The sequence below is a fragment of the Cynocephalus volans genome, chromosome 13, assembly GCF_027409185.1.
Source record: "Cynocephalus volans isolate mCynVol1 chromosome 13, mCynVol1.pri, whole genome shotgun sequence".
NCBI lineage: Eukaryota > Metazoa > Chordata > Mammalia > Dermoptera > Cynocephalidae > Cynocephalus > Cynocephalus volans.
Genome location: NC_084472.1, coordinates 80,145,454 through 80,159,616, shown reverse-complemented (window position 1 = coordinate 80,159,616; position 14,163 = coordinate 80,145,454). Strand labels below are relative to the sequence as shown.

Below are 14,163 nucleotides of genomic sequence, written 5' to 3'. Positions count from 1 at the left end.
CCAACAGCCCAAGCTCCAGCCTTTCTTTAATTGTTCAAATACACAGTGCTCTTCCTTTCCTCTAGGCCCTAGAACCTCCGGATCTCTGTTTGCACTACCTCCACCCTCCCCACTCTGTTCTACTAAGCATCATTCAGGTCTCAGGAGAAATAGCACTTCCTACGGGAGACTCGCCTCTCTCTTTCACTAGGTTAACTCCTTCTGACACGTGCTGCCACTCAACCGCCTGTGCCCATATTGTTGTCTGCCTTCTCAGGCAGGTCACAAATTCCATGGGGGTAGAACCATTTGTTTCATTTTCTGCATGTCCTCATGTCCTAGTGTAGGAAATATTTTTGGTGCCCAGGACACATTTGTTGAATAAATTGTACAAATTTTATAAACACAACATATTAAGTAGAAGTTACTTTAGAGCAGTTGTTTACAACCAATGCCGGCCAATATTGGAACACAGGCAGATGCAGCAATTATTCATAGATTCTTCTCCCTCAATCCTCAAATCTACCTACAAGAGATGATTTTCTTTTTTCTCTCCCTCCCTGTCACAGATTACTGCCATGTGACCATTTGGCGTCTCTTATCTTGAACATTCAGTTCTTCTTCCATTTCCCTTGCCTTCTAGTTCTTGCCATTCATAGGAATATATGATGCCTTGTCAATTACAAGTCACAGGAATGGCTCAATTCTCAATGAATCTACCAGTTTCCCCCATATAGTTTAGTCAGTAAACAGATCTTCATTTTCAAATTGGAAAATCTATGTGTTATGGACTGAACAATGTTCCCCCCAAATTCATATGTCGAAGCTCTAACCCCCAGTACCTAAGAATGTGACTGTATTTGAAGGTAGGGCCTCTAAAGGGGTGATTAAGTTAAAATGAGGCCATTATGGTGGGCCCAGATCCAATCTGGCTGGTGTCCTTATAAGATGAGGAAATTTGGAGACACCAGGGACTCAAGTGCACAGTGGAAACACTATGTAAAGACAGAGCAAGAAGATGGCCAAGGACACGTGGGGACACAGAAAGAAGGCTGCCAGCCAAGGGGACAGACCTGAAGAAACCAAGTCTGCCAACACCTTGATCTTCGACTCTAGAATTGTGAAAACTATATTTCTGTTGTTTAAACCACCAAGTCTGTGGTATTTTGTTATGGCAGCCCCAGAAAACTTATACACTATAAAAATTTAGAAATATCTCACCTGTATTCTAGAGTTGAAAATATACACTTATCACCATTCTTTCTCCATTTTCAACTAAGTGTTTATCTCTAAATCCAGAAATAAGTATGAACATTAAGGAAGAAACATAATAATAACTCATTGATCACCTAACACATGCCAGGCACTATACTGGGTGTTTCAAGGAATGTCAATATTTTCTCCAACAAACAGCTCAGGAAACAGGATCAGAGAGATTGAGTAACTACCCCAAGATCACAGAATTAGCAAAGGAAAAGATACTGCATTTGCATATAGATCTGTTTAAGAGAATTGAGTATAGTAGAAAGAACAAAGGCTTTGGAGCAACATGACTTGGATTTGAACCCAGGATCAGAGAGATTGAGTAACTACCCCAAGATCACAGAATTAGCAAAGGAAAAGATACTGCATTTGCATATAGATCTGTTTAAGAGAATTGAGTATAGTAGAAAGAACAAAGGCTTTGGAGCAACATGACTTGGATTTGAACCCAGGTTTGTTGCTAAATTTCAGGGTGCAACTTTGGGATAAGTCACTTGTCTCCCATGAGCCTCAGTTTCTTCATCTGTAATGTGAGGATAATAATACTTACCTTGCAAGTTTGGTAAAGGGATTAAGTGAGACAACATCCAAAAGAACAAGAACATAGTAGATCTTCAAAAATAGCTCCTCTATTGCAGCTTGTGGTAGCAATGCCAAAACAAGAACCCAAAACCCCCATACGAGCAGAAACTGCCATTTCAGCAATGCTTTTTGGTTTCAACAATGAAAAAAGTCTGTTTTTGTATTGATTTATATGTGATCATTGAAAAAAATATGTAAATTATAGCTATCAGGTCCTGTCAGCAGGAGCATCTTGGGATGTGCTCACCAGTGGGCATGAGCTGAGAGAGAAATCAGGTTAAGACTGGCTGTCTTAAGTGGTCAGAACTGAGCCAACAGACACCAGTGTATGTGAAAATATATATTTGATAAAAGAATTCTGATTTGAATTTAAGTCTATTTTGGACTTATTTTTATTAAAGAAATCACTATTCCAACATGGCTAAAAGTACTGCTAGCTACAATTATCTCAAAATAAAAAGCTTAATTTTAAAAAAAGAAGTACTTCTCAGGAGTCAGCCACACCCTGAGTCAAAGCTTACGCCTTCAATTTTCTAGATAAGTGACCTTGACCAAGTTCCTCAAACTCCCCAAACCTGTTTTCCTTGTCTGTAAAATGACCACAATAACAACTACCTCACAGTTTGGTTGTAAATAATAAACACAATTATATATGTATAGTGCCTAATGATAATAGCATTTATGCAATATCTGCTATGTGCCACTCACTGATATAAGCACTAGACCTGTATTTATTTAACTTAGTACAGTCTTTGAAACTACTTTATGAAATAAGTTATTTTTATTATTATCCTCATTTTACTAACGAGGAATTTTAGATTCAGAGACGTAACTTGCCCGAGGTCACACAGCTAGTAGGAGATGGAGCTGGATTCAGATCCAGGAAGTCTGATTTCAGAGGCTGTGTTGTAGCTGTTACAGAATGTTTGTCTCTGAGTAAATGTTCAATACCCATTATTTGTGATTGCATAAGGGGAATAATTATTCCTTTTAATTTTGCATCATTGCATTTGTTTTTATTTTAAGAGAACTTTATTCAAAAAATCAAATCAAATATAACCTATAAATTATAACCTATAAGAATGTTTTCACAAAATTATATGAGGGTTTGTCTTAGATTTAACTTAGTTTTAGCTAAGAATTATGTTTTTAATAACAAAAATCATTGTGACAATAGAAATGTATAGGTGACATGAATGAAATTAAATAATGCAATGAACATAAAAGCTGAGAAATGCATATCAAAAATCATAGACGAGTGGGATATGTTTACTGGGTAAAGAGTGCTTATTTGGTTTAAGAATATACCATATATAATGTACTGTAAATATTTTTAAGTCAAATGTACTTTTAACATAAAACATGGTAAAATATCAGAACATTCCTTTTCAAAAATACCATATTAATGTATTTTTCCAATCTTACTGTTGTATAAAAAGATAATCACAATATATGGGAAATCTCCCATCTAGTTAAAATTTTCTTTCTTCTCTTGAATGCATACCTCATATTAACTGCACCTTTCTTCATATAACACGTATTGAGCGCACACTTTGGGTAGCCCTGCACTGGACACTGGAAGACATCCAGAGAAAAAGACAGCCCTCTTTGAAGACACTCTTAGATAGTTAGCTAATTAGGATAATGTGATTGGTATTTTCATGGTAGAGATTTGATAGTTGAGTAGGAAAACAGGTGAAGAAAGTGGGAAGGGAAGGATGAGCAGGTGCTGTATGGCAAAGGCCTGAAGGCCTGCAGAGCTGGGTATGTTGTAACTGACACATGCCTTCCTAGCATGTAAAGAGGGGCTACAAGAAAGATGTGGGGCATGCGACACTTATCTGCATTGCCCTGGAATTCAGATATTTTAAGGATTTTAAGCATGAGAATGTCTATACATGATCAGATTTATGTTTTAGAACTTTTCCTGGGAACAGTGTAGAAGCTGAACTGGATTTAAGAAATTTGGAGGTAAATAATTCAGGAGGTTATCTGCTGTTGCTATCACAGGAGAAAAGATAAGGGTCTGAACAAAGGCAGTGGCAGTGAAAATCAACAGGAAGAACGGGATGAAGAAGTACTACCTGTCCCCTCGATCCTAGTCCTTCCAGCACACTGAAAAAATCTCTTCCTCACATTTTTCTCTATCTCCTGTGTATTATTTATTAACATTCCAGAGGTAATAAATTTGAACTAATATTTATTGTGCTATTACTCCATGCTGGGCATTATAATAGTGCTCTATATGCTTTACCTAATTTAATTTTCACTGCATTTTTACAAGAAATAAGGAATCAGAGGCACAGAGAGTTGAAGCAACTTGCCGAAGGTCACACAGCTGATCAGTAGCAGAAACAAGATCTAAACTCGTTTCATCTGAATACAATGCTGATGCTCTTATGCCTCATTTAGCCACCTCCAGACTGCGTCCTGTTCCAGTTTTCACTCTCCTTGACTCTTTGCTTTTTAATCTAAATCAACCCCCCTATACTTTCTTAAAATAATAATAAAAAAAAATTAAACTTATTTGTCATCCTCTAATCTTTCCAACTACTATGCCGTCTATTCCTTCCCATGTAATGTTGGTCTAGAATTCATGGCAATATCTGTCTTCTCACCGGCTATTTTCTCCTTCAATTTCAGCCATTTGGTTTCTATGCCTTCTAAGGCCTTCTGTGCCTTCCATGTCCTGACAAATTAAAAATATTTCTCCATCCTTTCTTCCCTTGTGCTCATCAGAGTACTCTGCATTATTAACCACTCCTCTCTTCTGGAAACTACCCCATAAGTGCTGCAACACTCTGTTCTCCAATGTTCCCGTGTCACTCTAGCGGCTCCCTTTCTGTCTCTTTTGCCAGTTCCTTCCTGTTGAAGGAACTGTTTCTTTTCTTCTTTTATGTTCTGTGCATAACATTAGAGGTCCTGGGGTTTTGTTTCCTTTTTTTGTTGTTGTTCTCCATTGTTCTCTTACAATATGATCCCTCAACTTACTCTTCGCATTACAATTTAAATTATTTAATTTTATTTTAATCCTGGAATGTAAATATCTATCTTCCTGTCTTAATTTCTCAACATTTTTTCAAGACCCAATTTCAAATCAACTTTGAAGACTTTTGTCTCAGTGACCAACAACATATATCTTACACAGCCTCTCCAAACACCCCTCCCCTGCTGCACCAGTCACCGTCTCCTGCAAGCAAGCAAAGAAAATATACAAAAGATTCTTTCTGCTGTTAAGTCTAAGTCTTTTGCCCAACCTCCATCTCCCTCCAAGTGCTTAGATTTCTTTGCTCAAGAAAAAAATGCCAACCAATTAAGCTTACAGAATTAAAATAGCACTGATAGCATGAGAAAAAGGGACTAGGTGAGTGCAGCCCTCACTGACTGCATCTCAGCACACAGCGAGCCCTCGAGTTCCTGGAGGGCAGGGAACCTCGTCCCACGCTTCACTCTGAGCCTGCAAAGCCTCTATGATTGATTCAACGAGGAAGCATCCCATTGAACCAGCAATTCGTCAGGCTATCGGCGACTCTGGAAGTCCTGGGCAAGTAGATGATGACAGCTCTTGAGGGGCACTCGCAAGATGACAAGCAATTGACACTGATCTGAAACACGAGGGTCAACAAGATTCTTAAAAGTCCCAGCCTGGGAATGATGCGATACAGGGTGTTGAGGTCAGAGCACAGTTCACTTCTCATCTCCAATATCTGTACAACTTCGTCAAAAAACGCCACTAAGTAAAAAACAGGGATGTGAGTTACCTCCGCTCCCCCCACCCCCACCCCCATGGTCATGAGAAGGGAACTCACACAAAATCTCTGAGAGAAGAGAGCTAAATCCCTAATCCTTTGCTTTTGTGCGTGCTTGTTTTTGTTGGGTGGGGGAGGAGGAACCCGAGCTCCCCGGCGTCTGCTCTGCGCGCTGCTGTCGCGCTGGTCTTTAGGGTCCCGAAGGCAGCTCTTTGGGAAACTCTTTCTGCTTCTCCCCTGTCGGCTCCGCGCCAGTCACGCCACAGAGGCTGAGGGGAGGCTCTGACGCGGCTTTGGCTGCGAGTCCGGAAGGCAAAGATCGCGAAGCTTGGCGACCCGGAGCGCTCGAGGCAGGTGACCCAGTCCCGGGTTCCCCGGCGCTGGCTTCAGTCTCCTCCCCGCCCACGGGCAGAGAGCGCCCCGCCGGGGCCATAAAAGCTGCGGCCGCGCGGGAACGCCAGCTCGCCCACCGCCCGCCCGAGCAGCGGCCGCGCCATGCACGTGAACGGCAAAGTGGCGCTGGTGACCGGCGCGGCGCAGGGCATAGGCAGAGCCTTTGCAGAGGCGCTGCTGCACAAGGGCGCCAAGGTAAGCGCGGCTCTCGGTCATCGAAACTGACCTGCCCACCCACCCTGAGACTCGCCCCCCGAGACTGCCCGAGGGGCTCCCGGGGGGGACAGGGAGCAGTGCCCGGAGGGTCCACCTTGCCACTTCCAAAAGCTGCTGAGACTGAGGGTCTTGAGTAGACCTCTAAAGCGGCTGGGAGAGAACCTGAACTTGAACTGCCGCAGGTCAGGTCCGAGAGAGGAGCGTCCTGTTTATTCATTGTCCGTGTGTGTCCCGAACTGCGCACGACCTCGACCCTTCCCTTCTCTATAGGTAGCGCTGGTGGATTGGAATCTGGAAGCAGGTGTAAAGTGTAAAGCCGCCCTGGATGAGCAGTTTGAACCTCACAAGACTCTCTTCATCCAGTGTGATGTGGCTGACCAGACACAACTAAGAGGTAAGAGGGGAATCACTCCATCAGCTGGGAACACGCCCCACAGCAACAGCAACCCCAAGGCAGCCCAGGCCTGAGAGCCAGCCTGGTGCAGCCAGCGGGGCTGCCTCCTAGAGAGCAGCTACATTTAAACTCCAAAAGATAGCTCGGACTGTTATGTTTCCTACTGACAACCCAGGAGCTGTAAGAACTGACGAAAGACAAGACTGCTTGAGAAAGCCTTTCATTTTAGTCATCTGGCAGCACATAATGTAATCAAAATTGCTTTGTATATATTCAAAGACAGTGCTGCTACAGTAATTATTAAATGATTGAAATCGCAGACGGAACCTGGAAAGTTAAAGTAGGCTAAGAGACTGTGGCAAACAACTTCTCCCAGCAAGCTGGGGTCCAGTGATAATCAAATGCGACAGTGTTGTTCTTTTAAACATATTAGAATACAGTTCAAAGATCATCATCACAGATGGGCTAGATGCTTTTAACCAGATATTTTCTCTAGTTTTTCCCCTATGAGATGATACTATGAAATAATAATCACTATAGAGTGTTAGAATTGCAGAAGAAACCTATTGGCCTTTCCTCAAGTGCTTTCCTGTTTCTGTCTACTCACAATAGACCAATCTACTTGTGAAATATCAGGGACAATATTGGCATAGACAATAAACTTTTTTGGTTATATAGGAGCCCAATAGATTTGCATTTAAAAAAATCACTTTTTCTGGGGAAAAAATAGAAAAATAAACTATTTTTATTTCACAAAGTTTTATTCAAAGAGACTGAATAAATTGATAAGACACATTTTTAATCAAGGGGCCAGTAAACTTTCATAAAATTCACTCCAGTGCTCCTGTTCTTACAGGGATACCAAGGTGTCAATTTCTTTTAAAATTTTGCAATATTCTGTGAGAGAGTGAAGATGGACTGGTGTGTTAGAATGGAGTGTACCTACAGTTAAGGAAAATTGTTTTAAAGGAAATTATGTAATTAAAATCTGAAAATGCTAACAAAGACCTATAACATAGATTATAAGCATGAGTATGACAGATCCGTAAATAACTGCTAATGGAGCGTGTTTTGCTAGAGGATAAGTTTTTTGATTGCACATGATGTTTTGGATCAAGGATAGAGTCATGTCAAATCCCAACATCCATGCTGATGGAATAGGGAATGATACTGGTAATCTGAAAGCCATTTCTGTCTCAATTTATGTAGTTTTACATATGACATTTAACCTCAATTGTTTTGCTCTCCAGTATTTAAAATTAGTATCTTATCTGTAATCACATTTCTTAAGGATGATTATGGAGGAGAAAATTCAGACAGGTAATGAGTGACCAGGCAAAGGTGCATTGATCATGAGAAAGCCAATGTCTGGACAACAGCATTTATTTGCTTTTAAAGAAAACATGGCACTGATTCTTACCATTTCAGGATTTAATGTTGCTTCCAAATTTTTAAACTGTTTAGACACATTGAAATAAAAAAAAAAAAAAACAGGTGAAAAGTTTCTTGAAGATGATCTAGACGTAACTCATTTTACAAATGAACAAATTGCTGCACAGAGAGTTAGGTAAATTTTAAAGAGGACCACAGCATATAAGTGTCAGCAAGAGCTAGACTGTAAATCAGCTGAGCTCAGGACTCAGTGGGATGTCAGAAAGAATATGGGGTATTATGCATTGGTAAGGGTAGAGTATAAGGAAAACAGTGGAGACAATAATGAGGAAAGAAAATAAAGAAGCAATGAGACATACATATTTAACAACCTAATTTCCCATAAAGCGGGGCTGTTTCTGTGGAGTGATGAAGAGTAGAACATACTTAGGATGGAAAGAAAAAAGAAAAATTATTTCCCTGCTTTTCCGGAACCAAGTTGAGATCTTAAGAAACAGTTTTAAAATGCCGTGAAAAAGTAAACAGTTTTTATTTTGTTGTTTTCCACTCCAGTACAGTGAGTACAAAGGGTGCGTATTAGAAAGTCTTGACAATGTTCTTAGTGATTAACTTGCATAGTGATTTATCCATTTGGGATTGATTAATCCATGTGTTCCTCAATATGTCTGGTGACTGTTAATAATTCTATGAATTTGTTTCAGTCAAAGTTAGGTTGTGTTTGGCTGACCTGTTAGCTTAGTTGGTTGCTGTGTGATGCTGATAACACCAAGGCTTGGGGTTCAATCCCTATATGAGCCTGCCAAACAAACCCACAAAAACATACAAACAAAAAAACATAAGTAAAGATTGTGCTGATTGACTCTTTTCAGGGAATTCGTGTGTTTACCTGGAGATCTGAGAATACTTATATTCTGCCATATGGAAGAACCATCACAATTGTTATTTATGGTCTTAACTAGTAGAACTAGAACAAATGGTAAAAGACCCAGGAAAACAGTTTAAATCAATAGAACTACGTAAAAGGCTACTTTGAGAAATAATGAGTTTCTCGGAACTAAGGTGGTAAAGCTTAGTTTGGACTGGCTAAGGAGATTTTTGCAAGGACTGGATATGTGGTTGGACAACGCAATGAGTGATATTCAGGTCTCAGAATCCATGCAGACTTTACCCTGGTTGAACATAGTTTTATACAAACTAACAATAAGACATAGTAATAATAGTGAGAAAGAGAAAAAAATGAAATAGTAAACATCAAAGTTTCAGTAATCAAATAAAATCCACTGAATAAAAAGTAGACTTTTACTAGGATATAAAAAACTCCCTGAAATTATCACAATGGATCTGAATACACAAGAAGACTTGTGTTAATATAACACTTTATGAACATAATACGGCTTATTAAAAAAGGATGTTTGTCATAGCCTAAACCACAGAGCTCCAATAACTAGAAACAGAGAGATGCTGGCTGCCCAAACTGACTTCAAAGAGCTCTAGCTTAGGATGCTAGTTCCCTAAAGTTCACTCCATTAAGTTACTGCTTATAGTACTTTAATGTGCATACAAATCACCTAAGTATATATTAAAGTTGAGATTCTGATTCAGTAGGGCTGTGGTGTCCACAAAATTCGGCACTTCTAACAAGCTCCCAGGTAATGCTGATTGGTGCTGTTGGTCCACAAACTGCACATTGAGAAGCAGAGTTAAGTCACAGCTTATGAGTGTAATTTTCACTATGAATGTAGATGAATAAAAACTAATTTCAAGGCATAGGATATGATTTAAATGTACATATGGAAAATAAGTACATATCTATAATGTCTTTTTTTTGTTAGATACTTTTAGAAAAGTTGTAGACCACTTTGGAAGATTGGACATTTTGGTCAATAATGCTGGAGTGAATAATGAAAAACACTGGGAGAAAACTCTGCAAATTAATTTGGTAAGCAATCTTAGCCATGTTTATTGCCTAAAATTATTTAATGATATAATGTTTATAAAGAAAATGAAAAGTTCTTATATTCATAGAAACAAAACAATGACCTACAATATAGAAAAAGGGAAGTTACAGAGAGCTAAAAAGAAGCATTTCCTTTTCCTTTTACAAATAGGAGGACATTTGAGAATTTTAATTATGAAAGTAAATCAGTCTTAAAATATTGAAAGGAAATATGAAAAAAAACATAACTGATTGCTTAACTCAGGGGTTGGCAGACTACAACCCACAAGCCAATTGGCCTGTCACCTATTTTTGTAGGACCTGGAAGCTAAAAATGGTTTTTACACTTTTAAATTGAAAAAAGTCAAAAGAAGAATAATATAAAATATGTGAATATATGAAATTCAGATTCCAGTGTCTATAAAGTTTTATTAGAAAATACCACAGTCATTCATTTACAAACTGTCAGTGGCTGCTTTCATGCTACAATGGCAGAGTTGAATAGTTGTGATAAAGACCCTATGGCATGCAATGCCTAAAATAATTACTATCTGGCCTTTTATTTTATTTTATTTTTTATTTTTATTTTTTTTTAAATTTTATTTTGTCGATATACATTGTGGCTGATTATTGCTCCCCATCACCAGAACCTCCCTCCCTTCTCCCTCCCCCCTCCCCCCCAACAATGTCCTTTCTGTTTGCTTGTCGTATCAACTTCAGCCTCTATGGAAAATGGTATGGAGGTTCCTCAAACTATCTGGCCTTTTAGAAAAAGCTTGCCAACCCCTGACATAACTTAATTATTTAAAAAATAAATCCTACTTAAATGCCAGGAATATAACAGAAAACATGGTTAAAGTGACAGCTGAACTTTGTAATTAGCAAGATATTTATCCTGAAAGTCAGTGTGTGTGTGTGTGTGTGTGTGTGTGTGTGTGTGTGTGTGTGTGTGTGATTTCCACAGTGTTTGATTATTTAGCTTTTACTTAAACTAAAAAAAAGTAGAATTAAGAAATAAAATGTTCTATTTTATCCATTATATCATGTTTGTTGATTATCTCATTCTATAAACACCTTTGACATCATATTGGGGTTTAATAAAACCCAAGCCATAGCTGAAACAAAGTGTCAGGTGGGCTGTGCATGGGGTCACCACTTAGTAAGGTCATTCTTACTAGTCTTGCAAAGCAGTCAGGTGTAGAGCACAATGTGGCTACTGTGTGTATATAAATGTACAGAGAATGGCTTCCTACTTCATGATTTTCTCCTAGGAGATTATAAACTCCTTAAAAACAAAAACTGTTGTGTTTTCCTTTGTTTCTCTCTCAGTAATCAACACAATATCTTGAAGATAGTGCTTAATCAATACATTTTTGTCTTAAATTGAAATTTCCATGCGTAATTACTTAACTGCAATAATTACTTTGTAGAGATAATGAGAATCATATCACCTCATTAGACAGCTAAATCTGTAATCCACACTTTGATAAGGGTACAAAGTTGCTCCCCAAACTTCATAGATGCCTAAAATCCTTTAATCAGGAACAAAATGTGCTATTATTTTACAGTATGAATAACCTCCTTGCAATTCTTTTAAAAATTTGTCTCCAGTGTTCCTGGTTTATTACATTTGAAAACAACTTGAAACTGTCAAGTTTCTCTCTAAATTTTTCTAGGATTGCAAATACAGATATATATTTGCATATATATGCATGCATAGATATACATACATACATAAGGGTACTGCAAAAAGTTCTTGGAAAGATTCATATTCTCTTTCAATTTTATTTTTCTATGAACTTTTCGAAGTACCCTCATATACTTATACACATATATACTTGTACACACATATATACTAGTATGTATATGTCTGGAGAGACCTAACGTGCTTTTCTTCAGTTGACACAATTCTACGATTTTCTTTTACTTTAGTAATGTAGTGAAATAAACGAAGTATTTTCTGACTATACCATACTTACTTCTCTTGGCTAAATCTTACTTTATTATGTATATGAATGTTTAGTACACCATTGAATTTTCTTATTTAATATACCTAATTTAACATTCATGTCTCTATGCATATAAATGATACTAGCTTTTAATTTTCTTTTATAATGTTCCTGTTTGGTTTGGGTGTCAATTACACCTCAGCTTACTTTTATCTCCTTGATCTATCAGTTTCTGAACAGAAGTTTGTTTATATCTCAAATGAAAAATGTCACTCTGCCTACCTCATGCAGTAATTCTGAAAGTTTGGACTCTACTTTATAAGCCTATAATATTCACAGCATAAGTTGCTGGTAATTATAATTTATTGATCTTTGATTTGTTTTTTCAAAAAGTTATGCCCCTGTTTGCTTCCTGTGATGTTTTCATTTCCAGATATAAAATTGGTACCCATTGTTTTCATTTGGTTCACATTTACCCAGCTATATCTTTTTCCATTCCTTTACTCTGAAAATGTGAGTAACCTTTTATGTTAAATTTGTCTCTTGACAATTGTATATTGTGAGATCTTATTTTAAAAATCACATATGAGAACATTTGCTTATTTTATATTTGTAAATTTGAGCCATTTATACTTATTTTTGCTGTTCTATCTTATACTTTAATATTTACTGGGTTTTTTCCCCATTTTTTAACCTAAATCCATTGGATAGCTTTAATTTTCTTCTGCTGGTAAGAAAGCTGTACATTTTATATTTATTCTTTGGTCGTTATCAATGACTTATTAAGGACCATACTTTATTACATCTTTTAGTTGCCTGATAAAAGAAAAACTTCGAATATGCAGCCAATTGAGAACTGCAGGAATTTTTAAGAATATGTTTTTATCGACATGTAGAATATGTTTTTAAAGGACAACTGCATAAAACAGTGAGAATGTTTCTGAATCAGGCTATCCCAGTGAAAAAACACAAATTGCACAGCAGCTTTCTCCCTTTCACATTTCTACTGATATTTTTAATAGTTTCATCAGTAATCTCTACAGATATTTTTATAGATAAAAGTCACTAGGGTATAAAGTTCTTATATCAGATGAATTCATAATAAACCTGTACTGTGTCTTTTCTCTGAGAAATCAGCTGTTAGAAACAGTGTGCAATGATTACAGTTAATATAAAGAAACATGAAAACAGTGAGGCAATTATTACAAAGGTACAGTGGTAGAACAACCTGTCTTCATCTAGCTGATAGGGCATGTTTGCCTGTGTGAATAAACACTTGCTCCAAGCTGAAAAGTACCTACATCATGTACAAATAGGAAATTCTGGAAGACCAGGGTATTTTGTTGTGGACCCCTTTGGTTACAGCTAGCTCCCCTGGATCCTTCCCCATTGAAACTTATCCAGCCTTTATTTTTCTTGGTACTCTGCTGACATAGGCCACTTCTTAGCTTAACGTTAGGGGTTGATGACATTTTGTTTTCTTTTACATAAAGGGAACTAGACATAACCTTTGTTACCCATATGTAACTAAAAAATATTTTACTTCCCTTTTCCACCTACACCCATTGCAAGGATAGATTAGTCTGACCAATCATTGTCGTTCCAACTTGATTATCTCTGTTAGAGTAATGCAAATATTTGTGTCATTTATGTAATTTTCTTTTTTTAGACTATGCTCTGGATGTAATTTTCCTCCTTAGGTTTTATACAATTCCATGTTTGCCCTTTAGTATGTTGTGTGGTTTTCTGTGTTACTGCCTGTGTCAAGGGTAGCCACTTTCACCACAAATCTCTTTCTTCTGAAATCTTATACAACATATTTATACCATCCTTATAGGGCTTACCAGTTTTTCAATTCTATTAGAATTATTTTTATACATACATGATTTATGCTAGTAATCTGTAAGTTTTTTCAAGGCAGAAAACTATTGTTTTGCATCCTTACGGAGTAGAGGGTAATTAATATTTATTGGACAGACTGCCATTATATGATATTTTGAATACATGGGTATTCATTTTTGTTTTAGTCCAATGTTTAGATAATTTCCTAATACATAAGTGCTGCCAAGCAGTATTGTCTATTCTTCCACTCTTACTCCTAACCAAGCTTACTCCTTCCTTACTCTTCATTCTGCTGGTCTCATCAGTATTCTCACACAAGAGATGCACTGAACATCTTCCCAGGCGTTTGTTTCCATGAGGCTGTGCGATGCTTCCTCTTCATTCTGCAGCCAACGGCAGCAGCATTATTTATAGCTGCTCCGAGCTCACAAGGAATATTCAGAAAAGAATAAGTCTTTGCAAAACTAC

General features: G+C 37.6%; 1 protein-coding gene across 3 annotated transcripts in view; it reads left to right on the top strand.

Annotated features, from left to right (window-relative positions):
* Positions 1 to 6,068: 6,068 nt before the first annotated feature.
* HPGD (15-hydroxyprostaglandin dehydrogenase) overlaps positions 6,069 to 14,163 on the top strand; it is a 33,583-nt gene continuing 25,488 nt past the window's right edge. For 2 of the 3 annotated variants that reach the window (XM_063077419.1, XM_063077421.1), the window contains exons 1-3: positions 6,069 to 6,161; positions 6,453 to 6,576; positions 9,801 to 9,907. In XM_063077419.1, the coding sequence (XP_062933489.1) occupies positions 6,069 to 6,161; positions 6,453 to 6,576; positions 9,801 to 9,907 (324 nt within the window). The remainder of the gene's footprint in view (positions 6,162 to 6,452; positions 6,577 to 9,800; positions 9,908 to 14,163) is intronic. The other variant, XM_063077420.1, reaches the window with a different exon arrangement.